At 31.7% G+C, this 19,524-nt stretch overlaps 1 protein-coding gene across 2 annotated transcripts in view; it reads right to left on the minus strand.

Moving 5' to 3' along the window:
* LOC118200349 (kinesin-like protein KIF21A) overlaps positions 1-15,027 on the minus strand; it is a 156,750-nt gene extending 141,723 nt beyond the window's left edge. For both annotated transcript variants that reach the window (XM_085824243.1, XM_035372309.2), the window contains exons 1-5: positions 14,844-15,027; positions 14,122-14,301; positions 10,485-10,527; positions 8,173-8,355; positions 987-1,043 (exon numbers count right to left, since the gene is read on the minus strand). In XM_085824243.1, the coding sequence (XP_085680369.1) occupies positions 987-1,043; positions 8,173-8,355; positions 10,485-10,527; positions 14,122-14,301; positions 14,844-14,875 (495 nt within the window). In that variant the 5' untranslated portion in view covers positions 14,876-15,027. The remainder of the gene's footprint in view (positions 1-986; positions 1,044-8,172; positions 8,356-10,484; positions 10,528-14,121; positions 14,302-14,843) is intronic.
* Between the last annotated feature and the right edge of the window lie 4,497 nt (positions 15,028-19,524).

A 19,524-nucleotide genomic window follows, 5' to 3' on the forward strand; every position in this document is an offset into this window, starting at 1 on the left:
ACCCTAATCTGGAATCGCCGAAGTCCCGACGAATCCGGATTACGGACTTTGTACTGTATAATTTAGAAATAGATATCAAATTTTTATACACCACTTGGCCATTTGGCTTAAGAAAGTACCTCTACAATCCTTATTTAATTAATTTATTTATTTATTTATTTCCTTTTTTGTTTTTAGACTCACCATCGCACCCTTGTTTGGTCAAGAGTCGCGTTTGGTGGTTTGGGAGGGATTGAATTGGGAAGTTTTAATGATTTAACCGACACTCTGAATTTAGAGGTGAAATCTTTTGCCGATACTATATATTTGGTGTCAGTTTGAGATCTTATCTACTTATTTATTATTTACCTTTCATGGGAGATACCATTTAAAACCTTTGACTTAAATTATCAAATGGTGGACATCGCCTATGCTCTTTTCCTTCTTTTCATAAGAAGGAAGCGCCACTAAAGTTATGTTATGCTAATCTCGGTTCATAAGTATGTGTCTTATACACTGAAATTGTTTCAGAACAGTAAATACAACTGTTATTTTATTCAGACGAAGTCAGGAATTTCCAGAATTTTCTGACATTTATTTAAAAATAAAATGCCAAGTTTGCACCTGACTGAGCTTATAGGGCCAGCACATAAAAAATAACCATATAATGAATATCAGGAATAGTGCCTAATGCTTTCTCCATTTTAATGCCTTGTTTATGTTATGTCATATTTGCAAATGATTCAACAGAAAGAGTTAATGATTGCACCATAGGAACTGTCACCAAATAATAAGTATATAATCAGAAATAGTGGTTGACGCCTTCTTTCCCTCCGAGATTAGGCAAAATAGCACATAACTGATGTACAATTGGCACTAGCAAAATGATAAGAAACTTTAACGAGAATGATTTACCTTACACAACAAAGAAATAGATTTACAGAAACAATGATACAGTTTAAAACACACCACATGACTATTAAAAAAGGATTTAAAAAAAGTCTTACTTTATCCTCTGTTTCCCTCACAGGATCTAGGAGATCAATAACTTCTTCATTATACAGCTAGACATGCAAAAAAGGAACCAATTACAAATTTGACGAAACATTTAAATGAGTAATAATTAAAAATGACAATTTTGCATATTAACTATTGTAAAAACCTATAATTCAATTTAATTTATTAATTTTATGAATCATAATGCAAGACATAAAAACTACAGAATTACATTTAAAAAAATCATGCTTTGGTGAAGCTTTAATAAATGATAAAAAATATCTTAAAAATTCATGAAGCAAAACTTCTTTGAAAAAGGTTGTTTTCAGTCAGTTTTGCAAATAAATGGCAAAATAATTTTATGATCTGCACACAAAATTAAAATACCTACTTATCAATATAAAAATACTGGAATTCATTACATAGCACATAAATTCATGGCTTTTAGCCTTTTAATTGCAGCACTTTAAGATGTTAATGTCCAGACAGGGAACAGCTGTTTATACTAATATATAAGAGGAAGAAAGTCATATTTTCTACACAGTATTAGATTATGTTGAATAATGCTCCAGAAGTCTTAAGCTCATATTCTTTTGGAGCTGTTTCTAAGGAAAATATTTCCTTCCCCCTCTTCAGATTTTCATGTAATTACACTAAAACATTCAAATTAAAGTAGCTTGGTTAAATAATAGTTTGGTTTTCTTTCAAGTTACAAATTTTATGTCTAGACTTAAGACTCTTCTGTTTCAAATACCAAACAATTATTACAATCAAAATCTAATGTTTTATATAGCAACTAAAGTAATTTCATTTAGCTGTTTATACTAATATATAAGCTTATATTTAGCTGTTTATACTAATATAAAAACTGAGAATACTTGAGATCTGAGTTCTCATCTTGCAATTAAAGTTACTGAAATATTTAAAAATCATTGCTAAAATATGGAGTTTATAGCTTACATCAAACTTATGGTTCAACATGAGCTATCAGTCACTGCACCTAAGATTCTCCCCCCTCCAAAAAAATGTAAATTGTTCAAAACAATATTCTTAGAATAATCAGAGACCAGCCCACTGCATCCTAGCTGAAGCTGTGCAACTGCAAATTAGTCTGGAATCATTTGTTGAGTACAGAAAAATTTCCACTTTGAAGCTACTTAAAATTTTCTGAGAAGTGATGATTTTTGGCTGACATATACATCTACGTATTAAATTTAAAACTCAGGAAACCTTCTTGGACTTAACAAAAGAATTAGCAGTCAAACTCTGCATACCTGTCTACTTAGTGGAAGTCCCCTGTTTAAACCAATCATTTACTGGAGATAAATTAATCCAGTTAATTAAAATTTGACCTAATTCTGTCCATAAACAAGAAATTTTCTAGATACAGAGTATAAAATAGCTACTTTTGTAATTAGCCAATAAAAGACATCTTTCTAAAAATTAGCTGCATTTTTTTGGGGGGGGGCACAGTGGCTGCTCTTTCTTTAAGTCATGAAGAAACTGGGAAGACAATGGAATCAAACATTACTTTTAATGACTTTGGGCAATTATTAAGACACTTTCTTTTTTGTCTCTTTATAGTACAAAAATTGTTTTATTGGCATCAAACTGTTTTTCACTCTCTTTTAGCAAGCAGACATCAGTACTTTACAATGGACTCCCAGCCATTTTGGCATTACTAGAAATGACCTTGCATATAGATTGGCCATGGCTGGTTCTAACTTACCTCAATCACATTCTCTTGTTCCCTTTTCCACTATAAGAAGGTTTATTAACTCCAACATTGGCTTATATCAGCAAAACTGCCTTGAAGAAATAATGAGCTTGGGCAAATCTTAGGGTTCCTAATTCAAATAATTCCACACAGCCTTTATAGAGCTGTGAGTACAGCAAATTTCAGTCTAAAATTGTCCTGACTATTTAGAAAAACTTCTTCATTGCACAAGTCTGATAAACTCAACCAATGAGGACATTATTATGCAGCCTGGCTACATGACTTCTCTTCTCTTCTACTATTGCACTGAGCTTAATGATGTTGCAGACAGAAATTCTGTAAATGATACTAATGTTTTGCTTGCTTCAAGAATTTACTGGACTGCCGAATAGATACTAACGACCGAAAAGCAAAGGTCTGATGTAGAATATTTTCTAAAATAATAATATTTAATATGTAGTGTTAATTGTGGATCATACTACTATATGCTACTAAATATTATATAATTAATTGTTGTTGCATTATTACATTATGTTTCTTCTTTTATTAATTGTTTCAAAGTGTGGGTTGGAAAATAATATGTGGCAAAATGCAGAAAATTTTTTTTTTATTTTGTTTGTTACAATATATAAAATTATTCGTTAATTTATAATTAGTCCAAAGGGATTTGAATCCCGAAGGACTATTAGTTTTGTTTTGGCATTTTGCGTCGGACGGATAAATGTCGGTTCACTTTTCAAACTGTTGCCATAAAATGTTAGAGTCCTGCATTATATTTGAAGAAATTAAATAATGAAAATCTGCGTAAATGTATGTATATTTCTCACATTGTCATAAAAGAACGGTACACAGAGTCATCGAATTTTGAATAACGTAATCCTCCAACGAATATGAGCATGTGGAAGACCAAATTTGAAATTTGAAATTTGTTTTATGATCGATTTCCTATTTTTTAAAACTTTGACGAATTTTTGATTAACAAACTCAAGGATTTCAAAGCGAGCAATGGCAACGTTGTGCAGAAAAAACATTTTTATCTCCAGCGCGTGAGTCTCTGTATCGGAAATTCTAAAGATATGCTTGTTTTAAAACTATTTTGCGATATTGCTGTTGCACTGGATCTTATGGTTTAAGTGCGAGGAACATGATATTTAATAAAGAAAGGTAACACACAAAATGTTAAAAAACGCCCCTTTGGACGTAATTTAAAATTTGAATCATTTCAGTTTTTTTTTTTTTTTTTAGAATCGCTAAGTTTCAATCAGGTCCGTTTGGACCAGCATAGTTATAGTTCAACTTTTGCCAATTCTGGCGGGAAGTATGTAAGGTTTTAATTTAAACTAACCAAATTTCTTTTTATTTTAAGCTACCCTTTCCTGTAAACTCTTATTATTAATTTTTGTTAACAAATGCATATATTTATTTATTACTATTTTATTATTACATTACTTTTACTAGGATTCTTCATTCTTTTCCCTTTTTTTCAGGTAAATATATACAATAATACTCCAATTTATACCAAACTTACTTATGCAAACTCAAAGTTAAGAGGTTCCCTTTTTTTCTCTCCTGTTTTGTTCACCATATAGATAATTTTATATGCATTTATCAGTGTCCATACTAGCAATAGCAGGTGTGGATATATTTCATGCAAAGTCCATATGTAATTTCAGTTTCTATAATTCTCTTTTGGAGACAAATACTGAAAATGAATTGTCAATTAAGCTCAATTCAAACAAATACTTGGTGAAGACGTTGATATCTCAACCCAAGATTTACCAGGAAGACAAATGACAATTGCATGTTTGACAGAAGATAGTCTTTGCTTAATTGTAAAAATTTGCAGAACACAAACTAATGAGGACTAGCACATACACAAACTTTAATGGGGAACATGTTCTAGCTTCAAGACAAACTATAAAATAATAATTTGCATGCTGTGAAAAAATTTCACATCAGTAAAGTCATTAGACAAATTTCTTAAACTTTATGAATCCACTGGCATCAAAATAAGTTCATTTAGTTTAATCCTATTTTGTATTCATATGTATGAAAATTACCTTGTTTATTAAATACTTTTTTCCCTAAACAAGTGTTTTTTAGCCCATAGCTCAGCTTAATTACAATTCATATATGTTTATATACAAAGTTAGAATTCTAACTTAATGCATTTTATCACATAATGCAAAGCTTTAGAGTAATTACTCTTTAAATAAGTCATGATAAATAGCAAGTATATGAAGGTGAGTTGTGTTGCTAAAAAGTTTAGAATATTTTGCTGTACACCATAAAATGTAACAGTAATAGAATAATACACATAAAAAATATTTGATAAGTTTGGTAAATTTCCATGATTTGATGTCACAATTCATTTTATGTCATCATGACTGATAAGTATTGCACTTCAGATTAACTCGGATAAATTTCAGCCAATTAACATGTGTTGTACAGTCAAAAGTCGTTAATTCGGACACCCATAATCCGGACCTCAAAGCTACAAACTTTCTGTGCATGCGTCGCGTTCACGCATGCGCACAGGCATTTACGAGTGCGTGTAAGACCTTTACGGCTGTGAATATGTTTGTGCGCATGCGCGTTTAATGTGCAACGGACGGTATAAGCTAAGCTAAAATTATTTAATTCAGTTAATGTTGCAGATTGCGTTGTTCCTTAATCTTCGAATCGGATGCGGCTTATTATTTTTTGCAGACTGTTAGAGCAATTTCAAAAAAGTAAGCTTGAACTTTCGATTATGTCAAATAGAATTTCCGATATATATTTACTAATACGTAATTTGTATCTACAAAGCGAAAGTATGTTTTGAAATCCGAAATCTGTTTATCAATTTCATGCTGCGGATTGGAAGTTGATCTGTCAGCACTATCCTTATCTTCAGGGCAGATGTTTTTATTTCATTTGGCTTATAATTCCTTACTAAGTGTAGTATTTCATCTCGATGTACTCCGTCTTTGATATGATTTAAATCAAGTTCCTCGTCATTATAATTCGCTTCCGATAGTGAAGAAAGTGACTCAGAGGTTATTGAAAACGAAAACATTTTGATTGACAAATTAGTCGGTATTCTCAACACAGCAATTATAGGACTTGAACAGTGGAACTTTGTAACTGAACAAGAAATTATGTCTGTTTAATAGAATTAAAGAGAAAGTATTATCACATGAAACGAAGAAACTTACATTGAAAGAAATGTTTCATAAAGTAAACAAATAAATATTAAGCTTTTTCTTTTTGTAAATATTGATACCCTTTAGATCATAATTGTTCCTTTATTTCATAAATTACAGTTTCATATTTTTAATTTTGTAATTTCTGCATGCCATCTTACCAGATTTAAACTGATGATCTATAATCCGGAAAAATCGATAATCCGGAATCGCCGAAGTCCCGAGGAGTCCGGATTAACGACTTTTGACTGTATATATTCCACAGATATTTGAAACAAGCATTCTAACATTCTGTTTAATGAAATAAAAACTGAAAAACGAACTGTGAGCAATCAGAATACATTTTAAGGAAATGGATAATAGCCTAGATCAAAAATGGATCAAAGACTAGATTAAAGCCTAGATCAAATATGTTTTATGGGGATTCGGTATAAAGATCAATGACAATATAATATTTTGCATGAAATATTACAGATAAAAAAGCTATATGCATGATGAATGCTGCAATTGTTGAACTCTGACCAAAACTACATTTGAAAGAAGAATTCAAATAAGTATTTGGCTGTGTTTAACCACAACTGAAGGAGCTCTTTTGATAGTTTCTGACTGCAGATGAAATGCGGATCTCCCTGTATAAAGTAGAAATCAAAACAACAGGCAGCAAAAGTGAATGCATGCTGAATAAGATAAAGATTGTTTTGTTAGGTGGTAAGGTAAGCCAATGTTCTGAAATTCTCAAGTAATGATCCTTGTGGATACATAGGGAGGGAGGACTAACTGTTATGCAGCTTTGCTGAAGTACTTAAAAAGAGAACTGAAACTAGCACATACACAAATATAAAAAATGATCTTTTACCAAGCTAAATATACTACCCCAATAATCACAAAATTACACAATATATGCTCCAACTCAAACCTCATTCACTATATTCTCCAAACTATTCCTGAATGATTTCTTCAGGTACTTCCTTGTTAAATAAGCCATCATGCTTATTCAAAACTTACAGACTTGATTGCCTAATCTGTAATGTGGAGATTTCAAATGTTGATAAAGGCTTATGCAATAGCTGTATTTTTAACAAGTACCAAACTTACAAAACCCCTTACCCTAAGAGTTCCAAATCTGTTAAACATGTACTTTTGCTGCTAAATGAAAATTTGGCTCAGTTGGGAAAACATTCATTGAACGTAATGTATGCATTGATTCGTATTTACAGAATCAATGCATACATTACAACTTTTGATATAATCTACCTTTTCTAACAGGATGAAAATTTGCAAATTGATTGGAAAAAATATACAGCAAACAATAAAGACTGTGCTCAGAAATAAAATCAATTTTTATTAAAAAAAAACATCAAAATTAAAACAAAAGTCTCAAAGATTTCAGATCTTACAATATGCCCAAAGGGGAGTTTTTTAAATTTTTTGTGTGTTACCTTAATTTATTAAATATCATGTTCTTCACACTTAAACCATAACAATTCAACTAAACAGCAATAATTTTAAAATAAGCATATCTTTAGAATTTCTGATACACAGTCTTGTGTGTTGGAGATAATGTTTTTTTTTTTTTTTTTTTTTTTTTTTTCGTACAGTGTTGCCATTGCTCACATTGAAATCATTGAGTTTGTTAATCAAAAATTTGTTAAGATGTTACAAAATATGAAATCTATGATAAAACAAATTTCTTTCAAATAAGGCTTCCAGCTGCCCATATTCGGTAGAGGATTACGTTATTCAAAATTTGATGGCTCTAGGTACTGTAGTTTTATCACAATGCAAGAAACATACATACATTTATGTAGATTCTTCATTATTTAATTTCTTTAGATATTTCACAGGGTGATAATATTTGGTGGCAACAATTTAAAAAGTGAAAAACATTTAAAGTTTTTGACACAAAATGTCAAAACTAAATTATTAGTCCTTCTGGGCTAATACCCTATGAGCTAACAAAATATATTTAATTTTTTTTATCATCATACACATTCATAAAGCTTATGTACAAGTATATGCTTTGCCATGGCAAAGTACTCAGACAATGTAAAAAATTGTCTAAGACAAAAGGAAGGTACATAATAATTCATAAGTTCATAAACTTTCCATTACACAATTTATACACATAGAAATTTATGACTATCCATGAATACCATTAAAGAAGATATTAGCTAATGCAGAGGTAAAATCCGCCAAGTTAAAATGCAAAATTGAATATGCACTTGAGAACTTTTATTTGCTAATTACAATAAGCAAGTGTTACAATACAATACTAAGAGGGAAAAAATAAGATACCTCCATAAACTGTGCAATAACTTTAAATTCAGGAGGTGATGAATTCCTATTTTCAGCTTCATTCTGAAGTTTGGCTATGCCTTCAAACAACTGATTTACAGCTCTTGGAATAATTCCCTTTTCTTCTTCACTGAGGGATACGTCAAAACCAGTGCCCATTGTGTAAGTTTTACCAGAGCCAGTCTTGGGGAAAAAAATTGAGATACAAACATAAGTAACACAAGTTCTGTAGTTAAAAAATGCAACATATAATTGAATTCCTTTATGAAATGTATACTTCAATTACATACATGTTTTAGGTTTGTCACAAATCACTAATTTAAATTACTATTCATAATTTATAAAAAAAAATGCTTAAATAAATCAATATAAATTTATAGAGTAAACATTAAAGGTTAAGTATAAATGCTTACACCATTTGAATAATTATTAATAGCATATTCCTTTGTAATGACCTTTTATATTATAAAACAAAAATGCAAATACTTATCCTTAACATTCAAATGAGTTAATATTTAGAATTTTGTTAACTTGGGATCTATTTCCATACTTAATTACTCATTTTCAGTTATGAATTCATAGAATCTAAGCACATTCTTTACGCATCAGTTAAACTTTAATCATAGAATGAGCAAATTCTTTAACTGTCAATGAATTTAGTAAGTAAATAGTTAACATAAAAATTTACACCAAATAATAAAACTTCATTTCACCAATAAAAACTTATTTACGATAGCCATTTTTTTAATTATAAAATATTATAGCACTGTTAATTATATAACCATCTATGAAAAGTCTCACATTCTGCACACTTAAATACATTACAAACATCAAACTCACGATTCCCAGCTTAATCTTGATTCTGCTTTCATCTGCACAGTTTGAAGAGCACATCGCCTTTCAAGAACATTATTACACACATTTTATGAAAGTTTTCAGCTTGAAAATTTGAAAATTATTTGAAGACAATGTTTTAATTACATTTCTTGTCAATTTTTATAAAATACAGTACCTCATGTGATGATGAAAATTGTTATGAATAAGTGCAATTGCTTCGTGAATACTTTCTTCACATTAAAAAAAGAAAAATTTTTAAAAATCTGAAAGGTTTCAGATTTTAAGGGTTCTCTAAAAGAGTTTATTAAGGGTTTTGAGACTGCTCTCGCTGAGCTAGTAGTCTACCAGTTTGCCGTTAACACTCACTCCTACTAACCCCCTTTTTTTATCTTTTTAGCTTTATTATTAAGTATTATTTTCTCTGTACTTACCCCATATACAATTCAACAGCAATATTATAAAAAGTTTTAAAATATTATAGTATTATACATTTAGAATTTCCAATGTGGTGTTAAGTGTTAGCATATATTCTCCCCCCCCCCTTTTTGTTTTTTATCAGTTCATCATATCAATGTTCAGTTTTCTTACTAAGATGGCTATGCAAACTTTTTTGTCTTTTTATCATAAATGTTTTATGTGTTTATTTATTAAATACCACGTTCTTGGTGCTTACATCACATAAAATTCAATTAAACAGCAAAATCATGAAATATAACACTCTGACCAGCCAGGGCTTTTGCTAAAAAAGCACAAATTTCCCAAAACTACTACGAGAAAAATTAGTTTCTTGATATTAATTGATAACTCTCCTAGTATTTTATACCTGGATTTGTGTACTTGTAATATATTGCCTTAATTTGTTTGACATATTTCAATATTCATGTATATATACATTCTTACAGATATCACAAATATATTCTAGGCCGTATATATACAGCCTTGCCAGATAATGGGTTAAAAACAGCATATCTTTAGAATTTCTGCTATACAGTCTTGCATGCTGGAGATGAAAATGTTTTGCTCCATACAATGCTGCCACTGCTTGCTTCAAGTTTATTTATCAAGAATTTGTTAAAAGTTTTACAAAATATGAAACAGATAATAAAACTAATTCAAAATTCAGGCTTCCAGGTGCTCATGTTCGAGTGGAGGACTACATTATTCAAATTTTAATGGCTCTAGTTACCGTTGTGTTTTCACAGCACGAGAAACATGCATATATTCAGGCAAATTCTTCATTATTTAATTTCTTCAAATATAAAACAGAGAGATAATATCTGGTGGCAACAATTTGAAAAGTGACATGTCATTTATAGTGATTCAACACAAAATGCCATTTGAGACAAATATCCCATCCAGGATTAATATCACTTTTGGGCTAAAAAGGAAACATGTCTATTTGAATTAGAAATTGAACATTACACATAAGAAAATGTTTCAGTAGTGAAATTAAAACTTGATACTTGATTACTTACCTGGCCATAAGCAAGAATCGTCGCATTATATCCTTTAAAGCAACTGCAAAGAAATTACAGCCAATTACTCAAAAGAAAATATATATGAATTTAAGACAGATTTTTGTTTAATTTCAATGCATTAGAATTCACACTTCTGAAATCTTTATTCTACAACAATTTAAATACTCATACATATCTTAACTACAACAAAAAATAACCAATATATGAAGAAAAGAATAACAAAAAACAGAAAAATTATATAATATGTTAAATAGTCATACTCGGTGTTACAAGGAAAGATGAAAACTACATTAGAACACAATTTAATAACTTTATATTAATAACAGTATTTTCAAAAGGATTTAAGGTATTTATTTTCTTCCTCTTTGCTGCATGTTTTCGTGATGGTAGCACACTCACCGCGTATTTGAGAGGTCCAGGTTCGAGTCCATTACTCAATTTTCACATTTTCTTCTTCTAAAAAATACCAATGATTCTACAGTGGCACCTGTAAAAGGTGATGGATAATGATTCTTCACCACAAGGATATGGGGATTGGGTACTCTAATCTCCAGTTGCCCTTTCAAAGGGGAAGCATATAAGGTATTTTCTCCCTCCTGACTGCCTGCCTTCGTGGTGTAGCAGTAGCACACTCGGCGCATATTCGAGAGGTCTAGGTTTATCTCCTTGTGAGGGCATTGCTCATTTTTCACATTTCCTACTGCAAAAAAATCCTAATGACTCTACAAGGAAATATCTAACACAATGTCTTACAGCTTTTTAGGCGCTATCAATACGTCATACTGAATTTCAATCAAGGCTATGCAACTTTACTTGATATGGTACTTGCATATAATTGCAACCACCTTAGTAAAATTCAGCAAAGTTTCATAATTCCCCAAACTCTGATAACCATATACATAACAATTATCCAGGAAACTATGCATATGACAAATATTCAGTTTCCAATGTTGCCATTTTATACGTGTTCTTTTGATTGTATTCAAAGTGCTAATGGCTTTTACAGAAAAATTTATTATTTTGCATTTTAACCTCAATTTTAAAGTATGTGTTTGTAGAATTTTCCTACAACAGAAGGAAGAGGTGAAATTTTTGCAGGAATATATTATTTTGCTGCAAAATCGCTAAAGGAACAATGCTTTGAATTCTTCCTGAAAGTGATTATCTATGAAATTTTAACATCAACCTGTTTGTAACTAGATTTATAGATTGTCTTTTAGAATAAGTATATAGCTGAAAAGTTGAATATGTATATATGTAATATATAATTTTTTACAATTGGAGTAATTATTCCTCCATAAAATTTTAAAAACTGCATCAAAGTAATTGTGATAATATGCAAGTATCCTTGATACAATTTACAAGCAGCACGTCAATTCGCAGAAATTCAGTAATTATATAAAAAAAGAAATGTGGCATTTTCTTTCCTGATATAGAATTTTTCATATTCCTTACTTTTAAATTTCTAAATTATTTTCCTATTATTTGTATCATAGAGCACAATTATCCATTTAAAAAAAAAAAGAAAAAGAAAAAGAAAAAAAGTTCATTTAAGCAACAACTTAAGAGTTGTACTCATTAAAAAATAGCAAATTTTGTAATTAATAAAAGTAAATGAGATAATATTAGTACTTTAAAAAATAGAATGTTTCTATACAGTTTTATTCTTTAAAAAATTACAATCAACTTACTGATAGTTTTGTGCTAATGATTCTATTAATAAATACTGCAAAGGCATTCCAGCACTGTTATGCATTTTTTTTTTAATAAAAGTCCTAAAACTATAAATCATTACAAAAACTTATTCTAGTTTTCCACCAAACAGAAGAAAATACCATGCATAATTTAGCAATATGGTACTACATGCAGCACAGAATTATTTTATTCTATGATGCTAGTTGACATTTAAGCAAGCTAATTATTTATTTATAACTGTTTGCATATACTTTGTTATATGAATCCAATTTATTTATTTTATTATATTATTAGTATTACTTTGACATTTTTCAATTTCTATAGTGTTCTTTTCTTTTGATTAATAGTTTTTGAATGTTACCAATATTGTAACTACAAGTACATAGATTGCTTACTTGTAACACTTAAGAACATTTATATTACTTATTTTATGTAATGCTTCAATATGAATTATTCACGTATTGAAAACTTTTACAGTACAAGTTCCTATAATTTTAATCTTTGTACTTTATAAGCAATCACTTATATAGAGACTTTTAACAAGACAAACTTTTATGGACTTTTACAAACCATGATGAGACCTTTAAGAATTATTTTAATAAGCTCTAAACGATACTCAAAAAAATATAATTACATTTCCTTTCTTTACTATCTTTCCTGTACATTTTATTGCTTTCCCTATATTCTATATTTATCATTTTTACAGTTACCTGGCAAAATGTTACTTATTAATATTTTTAATTTATATTAACTTCCTCAGTTTTAATTCATAATTTAATACATAATAAAAATTAATATTATAATGCATGTAAAGTCTAAAAAAAGATACAGATAGTACTATACCACATAACTTCTAGTCAAGATCAGGTGTCAACATTTGTTTTGCTCACACTGAACATACTGCATATCATTTAAAATTTAGTACAAATATTAGTATTTAACTACCTAATTTTATAGTTTTTACATCATTCATTTTACTTTCCTGGATTTATTCTCACTATATAAATATATTGTAGCTTACTTAAGTGTAATGATCTGCAGTTTGACCTTGAAAATACTTTTCAGGTACATTTAAACAGATTTTTATTCTACATAATATGACAGGGAACTAATAAAGCAAAAGCTTCCATAATTAAACAAGCATATCAGCTACATCTAATTCACATATGCCCTTAAATAAAAATTGCAAATGAATCCAATAAAACAATAAACTTTGTGATTTTCAATCATGTACAATGATTCTGACATTAGTATTAATCTTTTGCGATTCTAACAATTCGGATACAAGTAGGATTAGATGATTTGAATAAAATCGATCTTAAACATTAATAGAAATAAAAAAACATAATAATAATAAATAGGAGCAAAAACTGCAAGGTAACATAATAATAATTTATCTCCCACATAAATTTTGACACTCAGAAGAAATTAACTAGTGTTCTGGACATGAAAAATTAATGAGATTATTAATTTTTATTGCTACCTCATTTAATAACTATAAGAAAATTTTATAATGCTTATTTTACATTAAGAATCATATCCACACTATATGCATTATTGCAGGGATGTATCATGCCAAAGCAATGGGAGGTAAGAAATAGCAGAACAAATAAGGCTAGCAAATAAAAACCAGTACAATATAGTAAATTACAACAACACAAAGTATAAAATGCAATACAATAACATTTGAGCAATATAACAAATGGTAAAACAAAATAAAAATAGTAACTCGCAGAGAAATTAAAGTTCAACAAAAACACAGTAAAATAATGTAAACAACTGAATTTTATATGTCGGTAATTTCAATTTTGGCATTTGTAACTGATCAAAAACATTTATAATAAATAGTAAAAGGAAATATTCACAAAATATACGTGTTAGCCATGCTTATGTCTTAATGAACAAGATTAGATGCCAAAATAATATTCTATATACATACCCCTCTATAAGATCATGAATGCATGAGGTATAAACAGTTTCCTGAGCTGTTGTCATATTGAAGACATGGTCAAAAGTAAATGCTTTGTCATTGCCTAACCAAACTTGTGGTTCTCCAGGTGATACGGATGTGCAGACATGGCACATATCGAAAATCTCCCTTGGAATTTGAGGCCGAATCCTAAAAGCATATAAACGAATATAAATAAAAATATGTAAATTAAATACACAAAGTAAGTCACAATGAGTACTTATCCGTAACGTCAATAACTTTCAAACCATAAAATAAACTAACGATTGTAGTTTAATGACTATTCTAGATTTCAGACCAAAAACAAACTTCAAATTTCGCAAGTTATGAATAATCTTTTATAAACTAAGCAAATGTAAATCATAAATATATCATAAATATATCATAAAAGCATAATAAACACAAGAAAGACAACTACAAAACTTGAGATTTAATAGTTCCACAACATGAAAATTACTGCGAACATTCTATATTATTTAAAACAGAGAAATTCACAAAGCTGCAATTATGTATATAACGACTTACAACTTCAAACTTAATTTTTAACTTAAATAAGTATCTAAAAATATTACTATTGTTAAAAAATATTTTTTTTAATTTTTACATACTGTAAAATAGGATTACTTGTTTTTGAACAAAAATTATATTTTGCAAAAGTAATTACAGCATTAATTTACAAAACTAAAACTTACCGAACAGCAACGCGGACAGCAGACTCATTCATCTTCAGCGTAGATGCTAATTAAATTTTTTTACGAATTTAAATAAGGAATTGTAAACGGCAACATAGGGACACCGACTGTATGAAAATAAAAGTAAGTGAACATACAAAACACTAAACACTTCGATCTGAAACTGACGTTTATAGCTGCGCTGTTTTCATAGTTGCCAACCGTTAAAAGCTTTAATGTAAACATTCAAAACAAACAGGATTTGGTAAAAATGAATTGATTGTCAAAAAACTGCAATAATGTTAAGTAAGCAAAATATATTACAAAAGGAGATTGAGATGGAAAAAATATTTATTTTAAGCGAGATATAAAATTAGCCAACGATTCCCAATCCGTGGTGCATGGATCACACTTGTATTCCCGAAGACACACACACACACAAAATTCATATTAATTTAGTATACCGTACTACAACTCTTGTGAAGGGACATCTTCTGTCCTAAGGTACATTTCCAATCGTAATAAGTGTCGTCCTGCCTACTTATTCATCTGCAATGTTGCGACCCCATGGCCCAGGGTAGACGAGGCAGTACCAGTACGGTCCCTGCCGAACCTACACCGACCCAAGTAAACTCAGGCACATAATCGGAATCTTCATTCTCACACTAGGCATTAACCACCCGGGTTTTGACCTATAATTATAGCTGCCTAAGCCATTCACTTTTATTTTTCTTAGCTCAGTGGCGCGTGAGCGCCGCACTCGAAGGCGAAAAATGATCGAGGTGACAAAGTCATTAGGGAAGGCGTACATAGGTATGAATACAAGTTATTCTTTTGATCTGATAAACAGAAGATTAATGAAAGTTGCGCAGAAAGAGTAGGTGCTTCGGAGCGTTGTGAAATGTGTGTAGCCTGTTCGGAGATTCATCGCTGAGTGGAATGAGCAGAGATACGTAAGAGTATCTAGTTGAAGTCATGTGACTGGGAGTCACGTTCTCATTAGAGGTGCTGATAAAAGCATTAATTCATAAACTCAGGCACAGCCTGTGAAGGCTGATTTTATACCCTCGTGGTTGAGACTGTCTAAGTACAGAACCTAGCAGGGCCAACTAGATATCTAATTGGCCTTGAACCTAGTCAGTAATTCCCAGGAATTCTCCTGAATCAACCCCCGAGGGAAATACCGTACTACAGCTGAGAATCTCAGAGGTCGGAAATTACAGATTTTAATCATTGATAATGTTACGTATGTGGTATTTAAATAGCTAATGTTAGTTGAATTATAAATTAAATTGTTTTATTCCCCATGCATTGCAGCGCGTGGAAAGCTAAGCCGGAAATTTAAAAATACAAGAGCACGTGTATTTGACATTTACTAAATAAATATCTCTTTTTGATTTCGAGAAAGTTCCAGAAAATTCTCGCGCGCGATTTAAAATCATATAAAACGGAGGAAAACCTCTCAATTCTATTATTGTATTTAGTTAGTTTGTTGTTGTTTTATGAGTTTGCTTAGAAAACTGCTCTTGTTGATTGTAGCGAATTCTCGGATTAGCTTTCTTTAGAATTTTGAATTAAGTTCTCTTGAACATTTAAGTAGTTAAAAGATAACTACTGTGAGATATTGTAATACTGCAGGAATATCTGAGGAAGTTAAAGCATTTTTATAATAAATTTTGTTCATTTTTTATCGGACTTGTGCATTCATTTCGTAACGAACCCGTACGCACGCAACAATTTTTGGTGTCTGGAGTGGGGTTTTTGAATGCCAATTACAAGAGGGATGGAAGACCAATTCAGGCAATTCATGACAGCATTTGCTGCTTTCCAAGAAAAGATGGAAAAGGCCGTTAACTCCATTAAAGAGGAAATGAGAGCGGGACAGGAAGAAATGAAAGCGGGACAGGAAGCCGTTAAAGAGAAAATGGATGCTGGTCAAAAATCCGTTAAGGAAGAGATGAATGCCATTCAAGCTGGTCAATTAACTTTTAAAGACGAGATAAAAGTTGTTAAGGAATCTGTTAAAGAAGAAATAAAAGCTCTACAAGTAAAGATTGAAGAAATTCAATACGAAATGAAAAGAGAAATTGCTTGCATAATAGAAACCAAATTCGATGCTATGGAAGGCAGAATAGATGTGGTTGAAAATAAAATGGGACAAATTGAGGAAAAAGTTTCTTCTGTCAAAGAAGAAATAGAAGGAAGAGTTTGTTCCGCTCAAAAACAAATCGAAGAACAAATTGATGACCGGGTTTCTGCGGTTGCTAAAGAAGTGGGTACTTTAAAAAAATTCTTAGCGACAGCAGGGAGCAATTCGGATGGTTTTAAATTTGTACCAATGCCTGCTCATCCCTCTCTGAAACTATCTACATATGATGGGAAGACCTCCTGGCAAGTGTATAAGACACAGTTTACTATCGTTGCGGATGCGAATGGATGGGATTCCCAAACTAAGGCCTGTCATCTCGCCGCTTCTCTGAGCAGACGCAGCGGATATCCTGCAGACGTTTCCAGAAAACCAAACACTTGACTTCGAAGCTCTATCCGGCGCATAGGAGCTGCGCTTTGGCGAGAAATGTTTAAAAGACTACAGCAGGCTTCACTTAAAATCCCGTCAACAGAAGCCCACCGAAACACTCCAGGAACTCGCCACGGATGTTGAAAGGCTGTCCCACCTCGCCTTTACGGAGTGCCCGACAGAAACAAGAGAAATCTATCGCTACAATATTTCATCGATGGCATCCGGGACCCTGAAATACAGAAAGCACTGCGAATGGCGGATGTTAAAGATTTGAAAAGCGCTTTAGTGTACGCCATGAAATTTGAGGCAGCCCAGCAAGCCACTCATAGAGACCGCCACCCAATCAGAGCTGCTCAAGTCCAGGAGCCAGTGGATCAAGTCACTTCTCGTCTAGACGATTTAACTAGGATTTGCAATTACAATTAAATGCCATGGGACGGAAAAGGATTGACAAGAAACTAAAGTGCTGGAACTGTGGAGCTGAAGGCTATGTACGAAAGAATTGCAGAACACCCAGGGTAAGAAAATTGAGACCATTTGTCAGCAACGACGCAGGGAACAAATTAATGACCATAGCAAGGAACGGAGGTTGCCAGATAATGAAAAACCGAATTTTAAAGCACTCAAGATTTCTACAGTAAGTGGCAACAGTAACGGACTGTCCATCAATGGGCATATCGATGGAGTTCCTTGCAATATCATCATTCACACAGGAGCTAATGTTACCATCACTAGGAAAGATTTAGCTGAACAGTTTAAAAACAAACTTATTTGGACGCCATGCTGTGTTACCCTTCAGACTGCGTCTGGTGACAAGATCGACATAGCTGGGAAGTTAAACGTGAACATCACGTTTGAAAGTGCCGCCTACTATCACACGGCATATGTGGTGGATATTACAGATCCATGCATACTCGGACTGGACTTTTTAAGGAAATACAATTTTTCCTTATACTTCAAAAACAACAAACTGCTTTCAGCATCTGAAGAAATGACTATCCATTCTCAGAAGGGATCCTCACCTGGAAATGTCGACGCCTTGTCCGAAAAATCGAGCTCGGGAAGCTGCCGAAATCATACCAGAGTCGAAAAGAAACTCAAGACTACCAGCTATTCTCCATCCCAGAAGCTCTTCGGTCGAGACCTTCGTCTGCCTTGTGACCGCCTGTTTGATCGCCATACGGATGCGCCTTTATCGCCTGAAGATGATGACGCCATCCAAGATATCCGGGCCTGTTTTGAAGTTCGGCACGAAAGCGAGTCAACTTGGCGACGGAGAATATGATGTCTAGATACAACACGAGAGCTACTGGACATAGATCTAACAAAAGAGACAAGGTGTAGTTGTGGAAACTGATTCGACGAAAAGGAGTCAGGCCTAAATTACAGTCGCCTTGGGATGGTCCGCACACAGTGCTAAACAGGCTGAATGACTTCGTGGTTTGGATCCGTGAGTCTTCGAACTCTAAACATAAAGTCGTTCATTACGACAGGTTAGCTCATTACTATGGCCATAGTACGTAGTGTAAATAATTGTAAATAGTGTAAGATCATGGTCCTTTTTTTTTCTAAATTTGTATTTAGTATTTATTTCGTATTTTGTATATAATTTGTATTTGTATTTGATAGCATTTGATTTGTTTAAGTTATCTATTGCATTTATTGTTCATGTTGTTTGTTATTGTAATGTAATGCTCAGTATTGCATTTATGCCTTAGTTGTCAGTTTGGGTTTCTGTCCAGCGATTGCACTGCCCGGGACGTGCAGTCCTAGGAAAGGGGGCAGTGTTACGGATGTGGTATTTAAACAGCTAATGTTAGTTGAATTATAAATTAAATTGTTTTATTCCCCATGCAGTACAGCGAGTGACGAATATTAAAGGAAATCTAAGCCGGAAAGTTAAAAATACAAGAGCACGTGCATTTAACATTTACTAAATAAATATCTCTTTTTGATTTCGAGAAAGTTCCAGAAAATTCGCGCGCGCGATTTAAAATCATATAAAACGGAGGAAAACCTCTCAATTCTATTATTGTATTTAGTTAGTTTGTTGTTGTTTTATGAGTTTGCTTAGAAAGCTGCTCTTGTTGATTGTAGCGGATTAGCTTTCTTTAGATTTTTGAATTAAGTTCTCTTGAACATTTAAGTAGTTAAAAGATAACTACTGTGAGATATTCTAAT

This window comes from Stegodyphus dumicola, chromosome 9, assembly GCF_044657685.1.
Source record: "Stegodyphus dumicola isolate Sdum_Otavi_A_Nest chromosome 9, ASM4465768v1".
Lineage (NCBI taxonomy): Eukaryota > Metazoa > Arthropoda > Arachnida > Araneae > Eresidae > Stegodyphus > Stegodyphus dumicola.